This window comes from Strix aluco, chromosome 2 (assembly GCF_031877795.1).
Source record: "Strix aluco isolate bStrAlu1 chromosome 2, bStrAlu1.hap1, whole genome shotgun sequence".
In the NCBI taxonomy this organism is placed as follows: Eukaryota; Metazoa; Chordata; class Aves; order Strigiformes; family Strigidae; genus Strix; species Strix aluco.
The window spans coordinates 128,508,877-128,526,380 of record NC_133932.1 but is presented as its reverse complement, the minus strand read 5'-3'; the positions used below and the strand labels follow the sequence as shown (position 1 = coordinate 128,526,380).

General features: G+C 40.0%; 1 protein-coding gene across 1 annotated transcript in view; it reads left to right on the top strand.

Moving 5' to 3' along the window:
• The window catches only part of TYR (tyrosinase), a 50,825-nt gene that overhangs the window by 12,377 nt on the left and 20,944 nt on the right, over nt 1-17,504 (top strand). Inside the window, exon 3 of the mRNA XM_074817016.1 lies at nt 9,529-9,676. Coding sequence (XP_074673117.1) covers nt 9,529-9,676 — 148 coding nt within the window. The remainder of the gene's footprint in view (nt 1-9,528; nt 9,677-17,504) is intronic.

Here is a 17,504-nt window from a genome sequence, read left to right as displayed (position 1 = left end):
GCAAAGACTAAATTTCAGTATCATGACTGCTCATTAAATACCAATAATTCAGTGAGTACTTGAAGAAAAAGGGCAAAACTTGTTTTTTGTCAATGTTAAGTCTAAACTGGCAGTTAAACAGTCGTAGATCAAGTTCACCCCTTTGATACAAATGGATAAATTTTCTTATTGAAAATAAAAGTAGCTATTTGAAAAAAGGCAACAAATAGATGTTCAACAGAATTGCACAATGATCAGGAAAACACCTACAATTCTCAAAGAGCCCAGAAGTTATTTTAACTCTAAAATCAGATTCGGTGTTTTGTCTGATAAATCTATCAAACCTTTTCAATGCTGTTGTCTCTTTGACACATTAATTTCATGGCTAGCAAGCACAGTCATGGCTGGTTTTGTTAATATCATAGTGTTATCTGCCAATCACATTTGAAGAGGGTCATGTTTTCATCTGAATAATGACAATGTCACTACATCTGAAAAGAACTCTTCTGGATCAAATTTTCCTCCAAATGAGTTCTTTTTTTCTGTGTAACAACCCTTCAGAAGCTGAAGAGTGTTCATCTTTCTCCTAACTGAGGTTATGAAGCTCTGGCTCACCACTATGGTCATTCGGAGCCCTCCAAATGAGGAAAGTCATGGTTGCCACCATTAGGTTGTAATGGTTTTCATGTGATTTAGATAGATAGCTCTTCTGATAGACTGGGGAAAAAAATTACATGTTCTTGAGGATGTATGCAAGTCAGGTACCATTCAGAAGCCATACAGCTTAGGTAGCTACAGAAGCAGCATATATTAGCTTGGTCAGAGTGCTGCATGGCTTCTGGATGCATCCAGTTATCTCAACGCAGGGGCAGAGCATGCCTGTTTTATCAGTCCATCCAGATGTGCCCTCCCTGACACGCACCATAGCCCTTTCAGAGTATCTTTAGGATCCTTCCTATGTGATTCTAAAAGGGAAGAAAAGAGACTGAGTAGCTCCTTTCTCCTGGCAGTGAAGGTGGACCTTTGCAAGTCCTAGGATCCATGTGGACGGAGCTTGGGAAACTGTAGCACAGTAAGGAAAAGCTTAGTAGGATAAGACTGAGGTAGTGAATGTTCCCTCCTTAGAAGCTCTGTAAACATGAAACCAAAAAAGCAAAACAAGCTCACACTAGATCCTCTCTATGCTAGGGCAAATCCTGTTAAAAAAGTGACCATGTTTGTTCACAGTCCAACTCCCAGTGCAATTACCAGATCCTAGATTGTTGTCTAACTCTTATAGCCTAGCTAAAGGAGATCTACCATGCTCAAGAGCTGATACGGAAGAGACTACATATCAACAGAGTGATGCTACCTTTCTTTCCAAAAGAATATTTCATTAGAGCCAGAGATCACTGAAGTGAAACTGTGTCCACAGCGCTCCACAATAAGGGGCTTTTTTGGTGATGAGTCTGTCTGAATGCAAGCCAGATGTGGCTCAGTAGGCGTTTATCTATATTATTATGGAGATGAAGCTTATTTCACTAGACACAGTGTTATTCTGAGACAGCTTTTTATATTTTTTTTCTTTAAGGATATTATTTATTTTTAACCTGAATTATTTCAACACTCAACTTTAGGCCACAGGACCACAAACATTTCTGTCAACTATCTTATTTAACTAACCAGATAGTGAACAGCAATGCAAAGCCAGGAATACATGGCTAATGTTGAAAAAGATGTTAGAAATTTTTTAAACAAGTTTTACTGCCAAAACAACCCATATTGTGTTCTCTCCTTTCTTACAAATGGCCTGCTTAGTTTTTTGTTTTGTGCAGATGACAAGCTTAAATAGCCAGCTTGAATTTATCATGCCAGTACCCACTTCTATGTGACGGCATTCTTACAAACCTGCTAACATTCTATAGTTCCTAATATTTACTTCTTTTTCTAACCAAAAATCTTTTCAATCCTTCTTTACTTGTTTATACAAGTCTGTGCCAACACACCTAAAGTCAAATTCTAATCTCATCTAGATCCAAAGTAAATCCAAATTAAGTCCGTTGACTTTACTGGAGTTACTCTAAATTTACTAAAGATGACCAGAATGAAGCCAGTGACTGTAATTGAATGGCTCCTGATTTACACTTATGTGAGATTTACTCCTCAGTTTTAGTTCTGTAATGGGAAACACCTTTGATCACTTAGAAGCACTGATCATGTAGAAGAACCCCTTCTGGGCAAAATTTTATGCTCTTCTGTGCTTGAGTGCAATGGAACAACGACAACACATTTTTACCCTTTGAAGGGGTAGGTATCATCATCATTATGACCAGAATCTAACAACACAGGCCAAATCTGTGTTTGATTAATAGAAAATGATGTTATAAAGACAGAAATTATGTTGCTGAAGAGTAACCACAACAGCCATAAACAGCAAAGGTCAGTACTGTTCAATAAAGCAACATGCTGCTGAGGCTGAGCACATGGGGTTGCCCTCTCACTCTGGGACAGGCCAGTTTTTGCTTTGATGGAAACACAACAGGTTAAAAGCAGTTTGCACATTGCTTCTTGAAGTGGAAGCAATTATTTTAAATAGGATTTGTTGAATTGTGGCCCTGACTGGGGAACACTGTTGACTTCATTGGACACTTCATGGATACAAGAGAACAGAAAATCAGTCTAGTTTATAAGCATAAGGTAAGATCAGAAATGGATTAGCTGACTGAAAATGAAATAGTTGGGTTTCTTCTTAATGCAGTTCAGTTTTGGTGTAACACCTTGAATGGTAACTCCTAAGAATAAGAGATGGCTGAAAAAATTAGATTTTCTTTATGAGCAAATGCCACATTTTAAATTATTCTATTCATGGCAATTCATCTCAAATTCATTGCCTTCTAAGTTTTGCACAAAGTGACAAAAGATAATTTTTAAGAAAAATTTCTAAAACTGTATCACTTTCATTATTCATTAGTTAAGTCATGACACATGGTATCAAGCCAAGCTATGTCATAACACTCCACTGTCTGTCACAATTATGTATCATTACTGCTGTCCTGTCAGGAAATAATGGAATAAAACATCCCCAAAAATGTAATTTAATTTTAATAAGACTTTTTCCTTTTTTCTGAAATGAGAGTTTTTCATCTGGAAAAAATTTCTCAGTATTTTCACTGTGATCCATATAGCTAATGAAAAATGATTTCTCAAAATGAAGTTTGCCAACAGAAAGCTTCTAATTAAAAAAGTTTTAGCCTACAGCCAACATTCTTCACCCAGCTCAAACCTCAACCTCTGGGTAAATTTATGCTGCACATTGAGAAAGTACTGTCAAGTTGCAGAGAGTCATTACTAAAGAACTAGAAAGTCTATTCAGTCCAGACCACAGTGAAGCTCTACAGAAGTAATTTAATGAAAAAAACCTAGATTGTGACATGGTCTAATTTAGATAATCACAAACTTTAATTTACTAGGGCCCCCTAGGCCAAATTCTGCAGATGTTGCAGCTACTTCACTCTAAGGAGATTACAGTAAAAATATTGCTTGAGAAAATATGTAAGATTTATTCTTGAAAATTTCCCTGTCAGATTGCCAATGGCAGAAAAACTCCACACACGTAAACAAGAATACCATCACTAACTTCAAAGACCAGCAAGTATATGGCCTTAAAATTCCTATATCTATATGTAGGTAGAAGTAAAGCATTTGACAGTGTCCCACATGACATCCTTGTCTCTAAACTGGAGAGACGTGGATTTAGCAGATGGACCACTCAGTGGTTGAGTTGCGGTCAATGGCTCGATGTCCAAGTGGAGAGCAATGATGAGTGGTGTTCCTCAGGGCTTGGTGTTAGGACCAGTGCTGTTTAACATCTTTGTCGGTTACATGGACAGTGGAATTGAGTGCACCCTCAGCAAGTTTGCCAATGACCCCAAGCTGTGTGGTGTGGTTGACATGCTGGAGAGAAGAGATGTGCCATCCAGAGGGACCCGGACAGGCTTGAGTGGTGGGTGCATGCAAATCTCATGAAGTTCAACAAGGCCAAGTGCAAGGTCCTGCACATGGGTCAAGGAAATCCCAGACACAAATACAGGCTGGGTGATGAGTGGATTGAGAGCAGCTCTGCGGAAAAGGACTTGGGGGTGTTAGTGAATGGAAAACTGACTATAAGCCAGCAATGTGTGCTCACAGCCCAGAAAGCCAACTGTATCCTGGGCTGCATCAAGAGAAGTGTGGCCAGCAGGTGGAGGGAGGGGATTCTCCCTCTCTACTCTGCTCTCATGAGACCCCACCTGCAGTGCTGCATCCAGCTCTGGGTCCCCCAGCATAATAAGACATGGACCTGTTGGAGCAGGTCCAGTGGAGGTCATGAAGATGATCACGGGGCTGGAGCACCTCCCCTGTGAGAACAGGCTGAGATGGTCGGGGTTGTTCAGCCTGGAGAAGAGAAGTCTCCAGGGAGACTTTATAGCAGCCTTTCAGTACTTAAAGGGGGCCTACAGGAAAGATGGGGAGGGACTCTTTATCAGTGAGTGTAGTGATAGGATGAGGGGTAATGGTTTTAAACTCAAAGAGGGTAGATATAGATTAGATATAAGGAAGACATTTTTTACTGTGAGGGTGCTGAGACACTGGAACAGGTTGCCCAGAGAAGTTGTGGATGCTTTGAGCAACCTGATCCAGTGGAAGGTGTCCCTGTCCATGGCAGGGGGGTTGGAACCAGATGATCTTTAAGGTCCCTTCCAGCCTAAACCATTCTATGATTCTATGGTTACTCAACCACTTCTCTGGGCAGCCTGTTCCAGCGGTCAATAATGCTTCAGTGAAGAAATTTTTCCCGATATCCAGTCTAAACCTCCCCTGGTGCAATCTGAGGACATTTCCTCTTGTTCTATCACTTGTTACTTGGGAGAAGAGACTGACCCCCACCTCGCTACAACCTCCTTTCAGGTAGTTGTAGAGAGCAATAAGGTCTCCCTTCAGTCTCATTTTCTCCAGGATAAACAACCCCAGTTCCCTCGGACTTGTGCTCTAGACCCTTCACCATCTTCGTTGCTCTTTTTTGGACAGACTCCAGCACCTTAAAGTCTTTCTTGTAGTGAGGGGCCCAAAACTGAACACAGTATTCAAGGTGCAGAGGCAGCAGTGTCAAGAACAGGGGGATGATCACTTCCCTAGTCCTGTTGGTTACACTATTTCTGACACAAGCCAGGGTGCTGTTGGCCTTCTTGGCCACCTGGGCACATTGCTGGCTCGTACTCAACTGTCAACCAACACCCCCAGGTCCTTTCCCGCCAGGCAGCTTTCCAGCCTCTCTTTCCAAATTCAAAAGTTACATAGGGTTGTGACCCAAATGCAGGACCCAGCACTGATCCTTGTTGAACCTCATGCAATTGGCCTCAGCCCATGAATCCAGCCTGCCCAGATCCCTTTGTAGGGCCTTCCTACCCTCAAGAAAATTAACACTCCCACCCAACTTGGTGTCATATGCAAACTTACTGAGGGTGCACTCAATCCCCTCCACATGTGACATACAAAGCAGAATTTGGCTCTTAAAGTCCCAGGTGTCCTAAGCACTGGCCTAGAAAGTCATACAAAACTAAAATTCATTTTGTAAGAAAAACAGTTTTGCAGTTAAAAAAACACCTGCAAAACTGTTATGAATACCTCAGTGATGTTAGGGAAACCACAGATGTAAAGCAGTCCACTAAGATAATCAGAGGAGATAGGATTGTTGGAATGGTTCCTCCATTCCTGTAGCACTGAACACTGCTAATGCTCTCCATGTTCTGCCATACCCTCTGCTTACAGTGTTTCAGTCCATGGCAAATGAGCAACTGAGGAAAACATTACCTGCTTTCAATATATGAAGCTTTGCACCTGACTGGTTGTACATGACTTCTGTGTTCTCTGTTATTAGATTGTAAAATCCACAGTTAATATAATTAAATACTTTATTAAAAGACATATACCTGACCCAACAGCATGTTCAGTGAGAATCACCTGTATATCATCCTAAAAACTGACAGACAGCCTTAATTTTGAATGGCATCATTAGCTCCTCCTATAATAAACTTTGGGCTAAATCCCCATCTGATTTAATTTGTCCTGGCTCCAGTGAAGCTACTTCAAATCCACTGAATCGCTCTTGCTGATATACAGTGATGTGAGCAAGATCAGAATCAGGTTTATGATGTCTTAAAAATGTGATTTTCCTCTTAATGAAATCACTGGTAAAACTTCCATTCATTTCAGTGATGTATGCCCTAATGGCTATTTCTAATGCACCGTAATTTAACGAGGGTTTAAAAGGATATCTGAATGCTACAGCTTCCTCTACTGGCCAGATGATTTAACAGCTCACTGCCATCAGGGACAGTCCTGCTTCTCTATGCAGTCTCCTCCATCCAACAGTCAGTCACTCGCTCTCCTTTTTTGGTACCAACACTGGTTCTCATCATACCCTTACACGAGGTACAGTATCTCAGTAACCCAGAGAAAAACTGACATCCCACACTCCAGGGTAGTTTACTGCCAGCTTGGTGAGTTAAATAAGTTCACACAAGGACTGACGAGGTGCAGTTAACGCACGGGAGAGGAAGACACAGCATGGGGCAAGACAGGTGGAGGAAGTGGAGTTCCCCTGTCTAGAGGCAGGGAACTCTTATTTCAACTCACTGCACTTGTAGATCTGTAGCCTCACATTTGCTGTAGAGGTGATTCTACTGCAGCCACCTAAGCAAAGTTTCCTGTACTCTGAAAAAATTCTCATGTTTTCACTTTTCTTTTTTTTTAATTGGTTCTACCTTTTTTCATAGTATGTCATCCTGAATAGCTGATTGTACTGATGTCTTTTAAAAAGTCTGAGAGAAAAGAATAATACCCAGGCTAATAAAATAAAGTGACACCACATTGTGGTTGTATTCCTGCTAACTTTACAATTTATATAGAGTTTTCATAACAAGAAATCAGATATTAGAACTTCTTATGTGCATGGTTAAACATGATGTCACCTGTGACACTGACTGAATGCACCCCAATTAACTGGCAGCTGAAGGGTGTAGTTGCTAAAGCTGTCCCAGTTACAGAGCTTTTGATTATTAAGATAAATTGCTCATGTGCAGAGTTCCATGAAGAGATGTCCCCAGCCAAACTGAGTATTCTGTACATATTTTATGAATGATTAGTTTGCAATGCATTAAGAAATTTTAAGTATCCCAAGTCTGATATAAAACATCTAGCCTTCTGCCTTGACTCTGCATAAAGTTTATCATCCCTTAAATATAATACAGCTGAATATAAGTGGAGGAGTTGCTTCAGAATGATATACAGGTAGAATATTTTCAGTTAATATTCACAGAAATTTCCTAGTATTGCTACATCAACAGATCTCAATGATCATGTGCTCTGACCATCAGCAAAGAAGGTCAAAATTCTTGCCATCAGTTCTTGTAATTTTGGCTAGACTGTCAATGTACATCATTCTTCATAGGTAATATTTTATTCTGCTGCTTCCCCTGATTAACAGCTAGGTAACATAGCATTCACCATCAGGTAAATTTCTGTGGGCAAGATTTTCCTACTGAGAACTTCTGCCCATTGCTGTTTATGTCACCATGCGGCGTCTTCAATAATCCCAGTCCACATCCAACATACTTGAAATCTGCAGTTACCTGTAAGCTTTAACACACTCCTCTTTCTCTCCTAAATACAGATTCACTCCACCTTGAAGTCTCACAATTTTCACCATAAGCCAACTCTACCTCCTCTAGCAGTCCTGATTATGTTTTCTAGTCTGACTTCCCTTGAATTTATCAAAATCCTTGTCATACTATTACAATCAAGAAGATGGATGGTTATTATGGTATATTGGTTCTTAGGTGACACAGCTATGATTTGATCCTTATTATAATTATCAGTGGGTTTATGCCAGATGCTTTTCCTTGTTTGAAGAGGCTAACAGACAAGGCAAAGCCCAATGAGGGAATTTAGAGTTACAAATCGATTCAATCGTTTCAACACAGAAGATCAGAGTCCCAGTGGCATCTAAAACTCAAGTTTCCAAATTCACAGAGTATGACTCTACTCATAACGCATCTCTAGCCACATCTCAGTTAATCTTTTGTGGGATTCAAAGAGGAGCAAATCCAAAAAGTAAAACCATTGGTACTGAGGACCTGATTTTGACGTTACACATGAGGGTTTTGACATGGAAGGGGTTCTTTCACACTAGCTCTAGTTCAGTCCCATGAACTGAACACCCACAGATGATCCATCTTGCAAAGCCAGAAAGTGCCCTGTGAGTCCAGCATGAAACAGAAGGACTGTTGGGAGATTCACTTCAAAAGTATATTGTTGATTCTCATTCGAATGTTAGTTCTTGGTCCAAATAAGTAAATAAAAATGTGTTCAAAGCGCATGAGGCATTTCACAAAGAGAAGAGCTAAGATCTTTCTTTTCCCCACCTTGCAGACCTGATAGACTGCAACAATATTGGGAAAACACTGAGGATCAGCAGAACAAGCATATAGTTCACAGCCCTTTTTTTTTGATTATTAAATTGTAAAGATGTTTTAATAAGTCTCCAATATGCTTCCTCATCCTACAGCTTACAGAAATTGTGAGAACAAGACATCTTCAGGAACCAAATAAAAGAGAGAGAACAGAGAGGTTTTGTAGCATGGGTTAAACGGTAGAACTAGCATCAGGTTAAGAAATAGATTGAGTAGATGATATGTGTTTCTGTTTTTATTGTTCTGGAAAATCCCAGAGAAGGATTAGATGGTTGAGTTGACTTTTATTAGGAATCCTTACATGTGGGAAGGAAGCTTGGCTGTCAGGATGCTGAGAAGGGCTACCAACATCAGAGCTGAGGTATGGACAGGCTGCCAAAACCAAAACTAAGGGACAGTCATCTTCCAGTATTTCTTATCTGGGGCTTGGTCTGTGTGACTTCTTCTCAAAGCCCATATTTTACGTGCCCTCCAAAATAACAGCAATCCACAAACTCATCCTGCAAGTCTGACTGTGGGAAATTATTAATTATTTACCAAATCCTTTTGTAAAGATTATAGCTTGTATCGTGTTGACTCCTATCAATAAAAGAATGTGTTCTATAGAAACAAACATTATTAAATGACTGAGTATATGGTAAGATACAATAGCCTGTTTTATCTTAGGAACCTATAAGTATAGAGATCAAAAATGAAAATAAAGTGAATAAATATTCTCAACATGAATAAATGTACACACATAAATGTCTGCAGGGATTATGTTGTCTTTTAACAACCAGACACAATGGACAAAGTAATTTAAAAATATAAAGCAATTAAGCAGTACATTTGCTGACATGCTGCATTAGCTACATGGCAGGAGTTTTAATTTAGCTTATTCTAATTTCATCTTTGCTATGCCTTTGAAATATATTAGCACTCCTTTACGTGTTTTCCTAAGCCCTTGTCTAAAAAGCTGAACGTAAATGAAGTGAAAGTAGGTACTTTGATCTTCAGTCTTAATGGAAAAAGAATTATACGCATTGTCATATCAGCAAATGATTTCATCTTGGATGTACAGGCTTTGCTGATCCACGGACTGCAATATCAAACACATCTCAAAGCGGTTTGCATAATGCACTTCACATCTACATGAATGGCTCCATGTCCCAAGTACAAGGCTCTGCAAATGATCCTATTTTCGTACTACACCATGCATTTGTTGACAGGTGAGTTTAATTTTTCTTAGTAAACCTAATTTATTTTGTGTTTTTACAGAGTACTTTTCACCTGCATTTCAAAACTGCAAATATTTTACATGTCTTTACATGCACACATTTTCAGACATGTAGAATTGAGCTCTGCAATTATTTGAGAGCGTCTTTCCTAACCTGTCTGCATGTTCATTGGATTAAATATAATTTGACAAGTTGACAAATGCATTCAGCTTTTATTACCAAGGTAAAAATAATTCTTCAATGATGTCATAGTGATTAATATATGTGGATGTGTATGTCAGGAAGTTTGGACCAAAAGTGCGTGACTCATTTTAACACAACTATAATCAGTTGGAGCAATTCCTTTACATTCTAAATGTCAGTGCTGTTTTAATTTCTATTCCATAAGGAAAATCCAAACTTGCTATTCAAAAATAAAGAAGAAAAAAATCTGTATTTCAGTGTGACAAACAAAATTATGACTGTCTCTTGATGAAAGAGAAGAGTACAGCTGTGCAGAATGAAAGGAAAGCAAACAGAAGGATATCATGTTTATTAATAAGAAAGGGTAGGGGATCACAGTTTTGCAAGAAAAGAGTGAAATTGTTAAGTTAAGGACAGCATTCCATGATTTAATGGTGAGCTTAAAAATTTCTGTGTCACTATAACACATGTCAATGGCTACAAAAATTTTATTGTGGACTCATTACACCAAACCGTGATGACTAAAGAGCAATCAAAAAGAAAGTTAGCTGAGCAAAGGACTGTAAAAGCCACACAAACAACACTTGTTCTGTAGCAGTTTATATTTTCTTACCAATCTTCCTCTACATTCCCAACATGCACTGACCATGACTTGGCTACTACAATGCTTAGAACAAAAAAAATATTACCCTGTGCAAACTTTTGGGACTCTCATAAATTTGTGTGCTCAGAAACCTACTGACTGAGACCCTGCCTGCATGCAGCAAGGTGCTTAGTCAGATGAAAACCAAAATGGTTTCTTTATTTAGGTCACTGAAGCATGCAGCACAGGAGGGATGCAGATTATATCTTGCAGACATCATCTGGCAGCGAAGTTCTTTAGTTTCAGGCAATTGACACCAAAACTCTTATATAAAACTTTACCTTATTTAACCAAAAAGCTAGTAGGTGAAAAAACACAGATTTGAAGTGGGACTTTTTCTCCTCAGTTTATATATTTAATAAGCCTAATTGTTGCATTCTTCGTACTTCACACTCATCCAGAAATAGGGCATCAAGTCTGAGCAGGTCACTCAGGCAGCAGTGGAATGGTTCCTTCAAAGGGTGACCCACCTGTCTTCTGCTCCTAATACTGTAGGGTATAATTAGCCTTCTGGAGGTGTCAGTTTTGAAACTCTTTTCTGTGAAAAGCTTTTCTTTAGAATATTTTAAAAGTTAAACAGCATAGCTTAGCTGTGATTTAGCATATCCACCAATTGACTGCTTGACAGGATGCATGCACAAGGGTTTCAGGTGCGGTTACAAATTTCGTTTGGCACCTGGAAATTAACGTTCCAATATCTAGGCTATTAAAAAATGGATCAATTGAATATTCAGAGAAAAGGAACACAGAAGAGAAAGCATTATGCTTCACAATATCAGAATTGTTTTCCTTTCTCAAAAGTGTTTCCATTCACACTTGTATAAGACCTACGCATCTCAGCTCCCACTCATTGCAGGGCTTAAGTAGCACTTTGGTCTTCATGCTGACCCCTCCCACAGAGGAATTTCAGTCATAGTCATTATGAGCTCGTGGAAATACTTTTCATATCTGTAGTTATTATCCATTTTAGAAGGCAAAATTATTTGCAAAAGATAACATCATTAAATCCTACTAGTGTTGAGGAAATAAATCACTGCACAGGCATTGTGGGGGCAATACAGATATCCATAATGCAGTCTCATCCCATCTGTGGCAGAAGGAATGTTACCAGTGCTCTGCAGCTGCTGTGTATATGGGCTTCAGTGCACACGGATGTAAAAACTGGTAATAATGCTGCCTTTTGTGTAAGTGACAGAAATGCATTAGCATGATTAGGGTTACTTAGCAGCCTTATCCATGACAGATTAATCATGCTTTTAGTTATAATTAATAAGTAGGTGACTGATAGGTACGTACAGTACATTTTAAAAAACTCTATTCCTCTCCTACATAGACTTTAAATCTGAAGGGCTGCGAAGAAGTTATTTTCTGAGAGGCAAACAAGAATACAAAGAATAGAGGAAACAGGAGAAACAGTCTCCACAGCAGTAGAAGCATTTTATTGGTTCTTAACAACTTTTTTCAATTAGCAGAACACTTCTGAGCTGATTGCTATCATTATCTTGGGCTAATGGGCTTTTAACTAACTTTTTAACTAAGTCTTCTGCCAAGGACAGCACCTCTTCCAGGCCTTGGTGAGGACATGGAGAGTTGTGTGATGGGGATTTACAGCAAAGGGTGTAAAAAGACTGGACACCAGCAACCACAGGTCTGCTGAGTCTTGCAAAGGCAGGGAACAGCTCTGTGTCAAGAAATCAAGAATGGTCTGGCACTTTGAGCATCCAAGTAGTACCCAAAAGAGGGATTCCTCACTCCACCGCAAATTGCTTGGGTGAAACTGAGCATGTAGTTTTCTCTCCCAAAGTCACATCTCCTGGGGATGTTTCCTTCCCATCGATTTCAACAAGACTTTTGAGGAGCTGTTGATCTAAGCTTCAGCTAACCCATCTGTAAAGTGGGTGATATTAGATGCCTACGCAACAGGGACGCTGTCAGCGTAAGTGCATTAACGACTGTGAAATGCTCAGTTACGACCATAATAGGAGTGATAGAAGTAAGGCAATAGATCATTGGAACTGACTTTGCATAGAAACATATGGTACAGAGGAGGATAAACAAGTGTATACGGAGTCTGCTGACAGGTGTGAGCCAAATGTTAAGAGCTGCTTTCCAAACTGAGCAACAGTCAGCCTCCCATCTGCTACCCCCCAGCCTTTCCTACCCAGGCCTAATGCACAAAATGAGGGAAGGATGGACAGAGCAGAGGTGTAGTTGAGATCTCTCAGGTGAAAAGTAAAGAGCTTCCCCTTCTTTTAAGGTCATGTACTTCCAGTAGTGCAGAAGTATGAAGGTACCCAGGCAGCAGCTTTCCTAGCAATGATGAACCAGGTTCCCTGCCTTCTTATTTGCTAGCTAGAAGACCTAGAGATCAAACTTCAGTGCTTGGTAAAAGCAGGTGATCACCCTGAAAACTATTAATTGCTAATTGAATGGCTTAAAAAAAAAAAAAAAAAAAGAAAAAACATGCAACAAAATATACATTCAGCAAAAATGAGAGCTTTTTTAGCTCTCTGAAGCATTTCTCTTAATTGCAAATTTCTTTGCTATTCAGATATGCTCTACAGTCAGCACAAGGGAATAACAAGGGAGGAGCCAACCCACTCAAGCTGGAAGAAGCAGCTGCACAAGCAGTGAAAGCAAGGGCCCACAGTCCCACTTGAGCTCACTAGGGTGTTTTCTGTGCTCTGAAAAGAAACTCTTTCCTCTGTGCCGACTCTTTCAGAGCCTCCATCCCTATAGCCACATAGTATCTTCATCTGTTCTCCCTGCACTTCTGTCCTTTGAATGTTTCTTCCATCTTTCTTCTCATTTGCTCTGTGCCTCTCCTCTTCTTGACTTCCACATCCCACTCCAAAATTTCCCCTTATAAACTGTAGGAAAAGCTAAAGTAAAGGAAAGGCTAAAATAAGTTGCCATTAAAGATCTCCATACTAGTTTATACTTGTACAGCAGCTAATGCAATAGGACCCCAGTCCTCACCTCATTTCTAAGTTCTGCAGTAATGGATGGGGTTTATTACAATAATATGGATGACTTTCAAAGGCCCTGATTTTAGAACAAGCAATTTAGAACTGATTTTCTAGAGACACACAATAAAGTGTAGGATTTCAGTCCCTTGCATTTCTAAAGTCTAGGCTTGTTAGACTATTTGTACAGCTAGACCCAGATTGTCAGTTCTAGTGATGCCGCCACTACAGGACCTTGTTCTCCAGCTTTCATGAGTAACTGCACAGCTCAGAATACTGCTGCAACCATCATTGCATTAACTCAATGTTCTGCCCAGGTTCTCCTCTCTGTTCATACCCTTCTGCCATTTCTTTGCTCTCTCTCACATCAGATGCACTGCTGATCTCTATTTTCAAGGCCTTTCACTCTCCATCCCTACATCATTTCTTATTGTTAAGGAACTCACTCACCCCTCCAATAAGTTTGTTATATCAATCTCTATCATACATCTGTTTGGCATTCAGACAAGTGCCTACATATTCCTCCTGGGCGGGCATTGTTCACCCAACACATCCACAGATTCAGTCGCTGTTCTTCCCTTCAACATGACAGTTACAGAAAAGTTCAACCATTAGTAAGATGAAACCTTCACTTAGTGAGTGAACTGCTGCATAGTTGCCTAGTCCTCCCCCATCTGTTTATATCTATCTGTTGTCCCTTGTCCTATGTGTATGTTATATTCTGTCATTAAGGAACTGTCTAATTGTGCTGCTCTGTGCAGCGCCTGGCATAATCTTGGCCTTTGATTATGGCTGTCAGGTATCAAAGCACCATGAGCAACAGGAGATAGCAGCTGATTAATTTACAATCACATGAAATGGCAATGACAAGAGACAGCTGGACATCCCTATGCTGATCTTATTGTTTCAGTTACTCTTTTGCTTGCTATCACACAGGACTAAATTCTTGCATCAGAGACAAAACCTTGATGGGTGGGGGTGAGGGTGTGTATATTTGTGTGTGTGTGTACATGCAATCTAGTAAAAGTAATCCAAGTCAAGCATAAGGTCACAGAGGAAATGGAGACACTCTCATTTACAGACACTTACATGCATGCACACTTCCAAGCGGGGGCAGAAGAAACTCTCCTACACATCAGCTTCAGAGCCCAATGAAAATGCCACAAATTCTGCCTAATCAAGGCAAATGTCTCTGTGCTGTTCAGCAACATCAACTGCCACAGACTCCTCTGCAGAATGCTAAAATAACCCCTTCTTCTTCAGTGGCAGGCTGGGAGCTTGAGGAAACGTCAGACTCTGGCTTATCTGAGAATCTAACAATAAAATGTTCCTTATGATATTGTTTATCAGTAAAGTGTTAAACTGAAAATCATGTATGGAGCAATCTGTTTAAAGATATATTAGAACCCAAAATCTACACATCCTGATTTGCATGCCAGCAACGCCCTATTCCCTAAGCCAAATTTATGGACACTTTCAGTCCCTGTGGTCTCAATATACTCACCTTTATGCCAGTCCCTTTTTCCGCTCCAAAAATTAAATTTAAGATTATGTCAAAAGTGATTTTTTTAAAAAAATACTTCAACAAGAGGAAATTTGATTTTCACTCCCGGGAGATGTCAAAATAAAAGCTTCTTACTTTTACTGTTTTTGAAACAGAACATTTTCATTTTCTCTTAAATGTCAGCTCAGGTTTTTTAAACCAAAAAATGGCATGAGAAAAACCAAGTTGTTCTCTTATTTTGAAATGTTGACAGGAAACAAGAACTTTTTTTAGCAGTTAAAAACTATTTGCTTCAAGAATTTGGAACATTTGGAGTGAAAGCATTCAGAAAGAATCATTAGAAATTCTTGTAAGGCAACATGAGATTTCCAGACTTGTTTAATATAAGAAATAAGAGTCATTCCTTACTCTGAACTGTCTCCCGTGGGAGACAACACAGACAAAACATGAGGCCAAGGAATTATTTTCCCCATTGGGTATATGGAAACTTAGAGATACTAAAACAAGTTACTTAAGCACAGCTGAGATGGAGATTGTAATACAATGATATATCAGCTAATAATAAAGCAGTGTAAAAATGGAGAAATCACTGCATAAACACTAAGCATATGATTAATTTTCTTTCTTGATATGGGCACAGCAAGACTCTTATTGCTTTCTGAGGTATATTTGCAAAAAATGATCATGCAGCCTAAAATTCATATTTTTCTGGAGCTGAATGAACTATGGCTTGAAGCCACATAAAATCTGTTAGACAAAGGCAGGTCAAGAGGCTGCCATTAGCAATATACCTTCTCCCACAGTAACAGTAAACCCACAGTGCTTCTGCGTTGTGTCAGCTCAGGATCTTACAATCTGTGCCCAGCACTGTATCCTCCCAAGTGCCTGCATAAAGGCAGTGGACGAGGCGAAGTCATCTCCATATTTGTCCCTGGCATGAAGGTGAAACATGGTTAAAGTCCTTTGACTCAGTGAAACCATGAACATCACTGAGCTACTGCTATGCCCAGGGGTAAGCAAGTAGAGCTTTTATGAGCAAAGTCTCTGGGATTTGCTCCTGATCTAGGGATGTTCTGCACAATTTCCAGAACAGAGCTGAGATGATGGTGTGTAGCAGGACAGCCCCTAATGCTCCCAAATGCTACTTTACGTCCTAAAAGCTTCTGCATTTTGCTAATATATCTTTTGATATCTGGTGCCTAAGTGAAATCTTGTGGATGTTACAGTCATGTCTTACTTGGGATACATGTCCATAACCTTTTGGTTGTGTTTTGGAATTAAACATCTGGATTATAAAGTGCTACTGCACAAAAAAAGAAGAACCATGTTCATGGTGTGGCAGAGAATTAAGTGATGGGACGGTATCAGTGTGGGCTGTATGGTTTCAGTGAGATTGTATGTATATGTTGAATGCATGCAAGATGGATAAAGAAGGATAAAAACACACTTCAGAAGCAGACAGGGAAGGCAGCTGGAAACCAAGGACATCTGGAGAAGTACTTAAATGTGATCATTGTGGAGTAGTAGCACAATATCCAAAGAAGCCCCCATAAACCATTTTATCTCTAGGGCTATGAATAGTGAGGAGCACTGTGTAGGAGATTATCTTGGATGCAGAGATTTCCTTTTGAGCCCCACTTACAGTCAGTAAGACTAGTCAAAATTTACTGACTAGCAACCAGCTCAGATGCAAACATGTCTGCTGAGACACCTTTTTGTCTTTTGGTCAGATGAGTCCACTCAATTCTTTTTATCTCTGCACAATATCTAGCACAGAGGGTTTGTTTAAACACAAGTTCAGAAATTACTATAATACAGACACCTAAAGTGTGTGACCCATTACTTGTGTATGTAATAATACTGAACCTGGGAAAGTTCTCTCTCCACCTCCAAAGCTCTTGGGGGAATTAATTATGTTTTTGCAATGTATCCTGGGTAACAGTAACCTCTTCTCCCTGCTTTGGGTGTGTTACACGGCTCCTACTGGGAAGAGAGTCCTGATCAGCATGCACAGCACCAGCAGGCTCTGAGGCAAGGCAGCAAGGTATCCCAGCCCTCACCCTTCTCTGATACGTAACAATCACCTCGTTACCAGCAGCTGCTGTGCTGGAAGCCACCCAGTCACAGAAAACAGCTCTGTTTTACCAGGAGGGGCATCAGAGGAAGAAAACTTCTCTCCAGTAGAGTGTTTCATTTGAGGTTGGGACAGGTATGACTTTGGTCACAAGCTTTATTGGCACACAAAAACTCCTACAACAACTATGAGATAGAGAGCAGATCAGTACTGATGGGGTAGGAAACTTGAGCATAGAAATTTTTAGCAGGGAAGGATTTGACTTAATTTGGTTTCCCCTTGGGGATGTCTACAAATGTGCAGAAGGACATACACTCCCTCTGTTACCACAAGCCCTCAGTTGGCACTGAACTAGAGCCACTAACCTTCCCCTCTTAACCTCTCAGGTTTAGTAGCACGTTAACCAGAGCTACTCAGCTTGTTTGATGGAGCTGACTCACTCAAAGTGG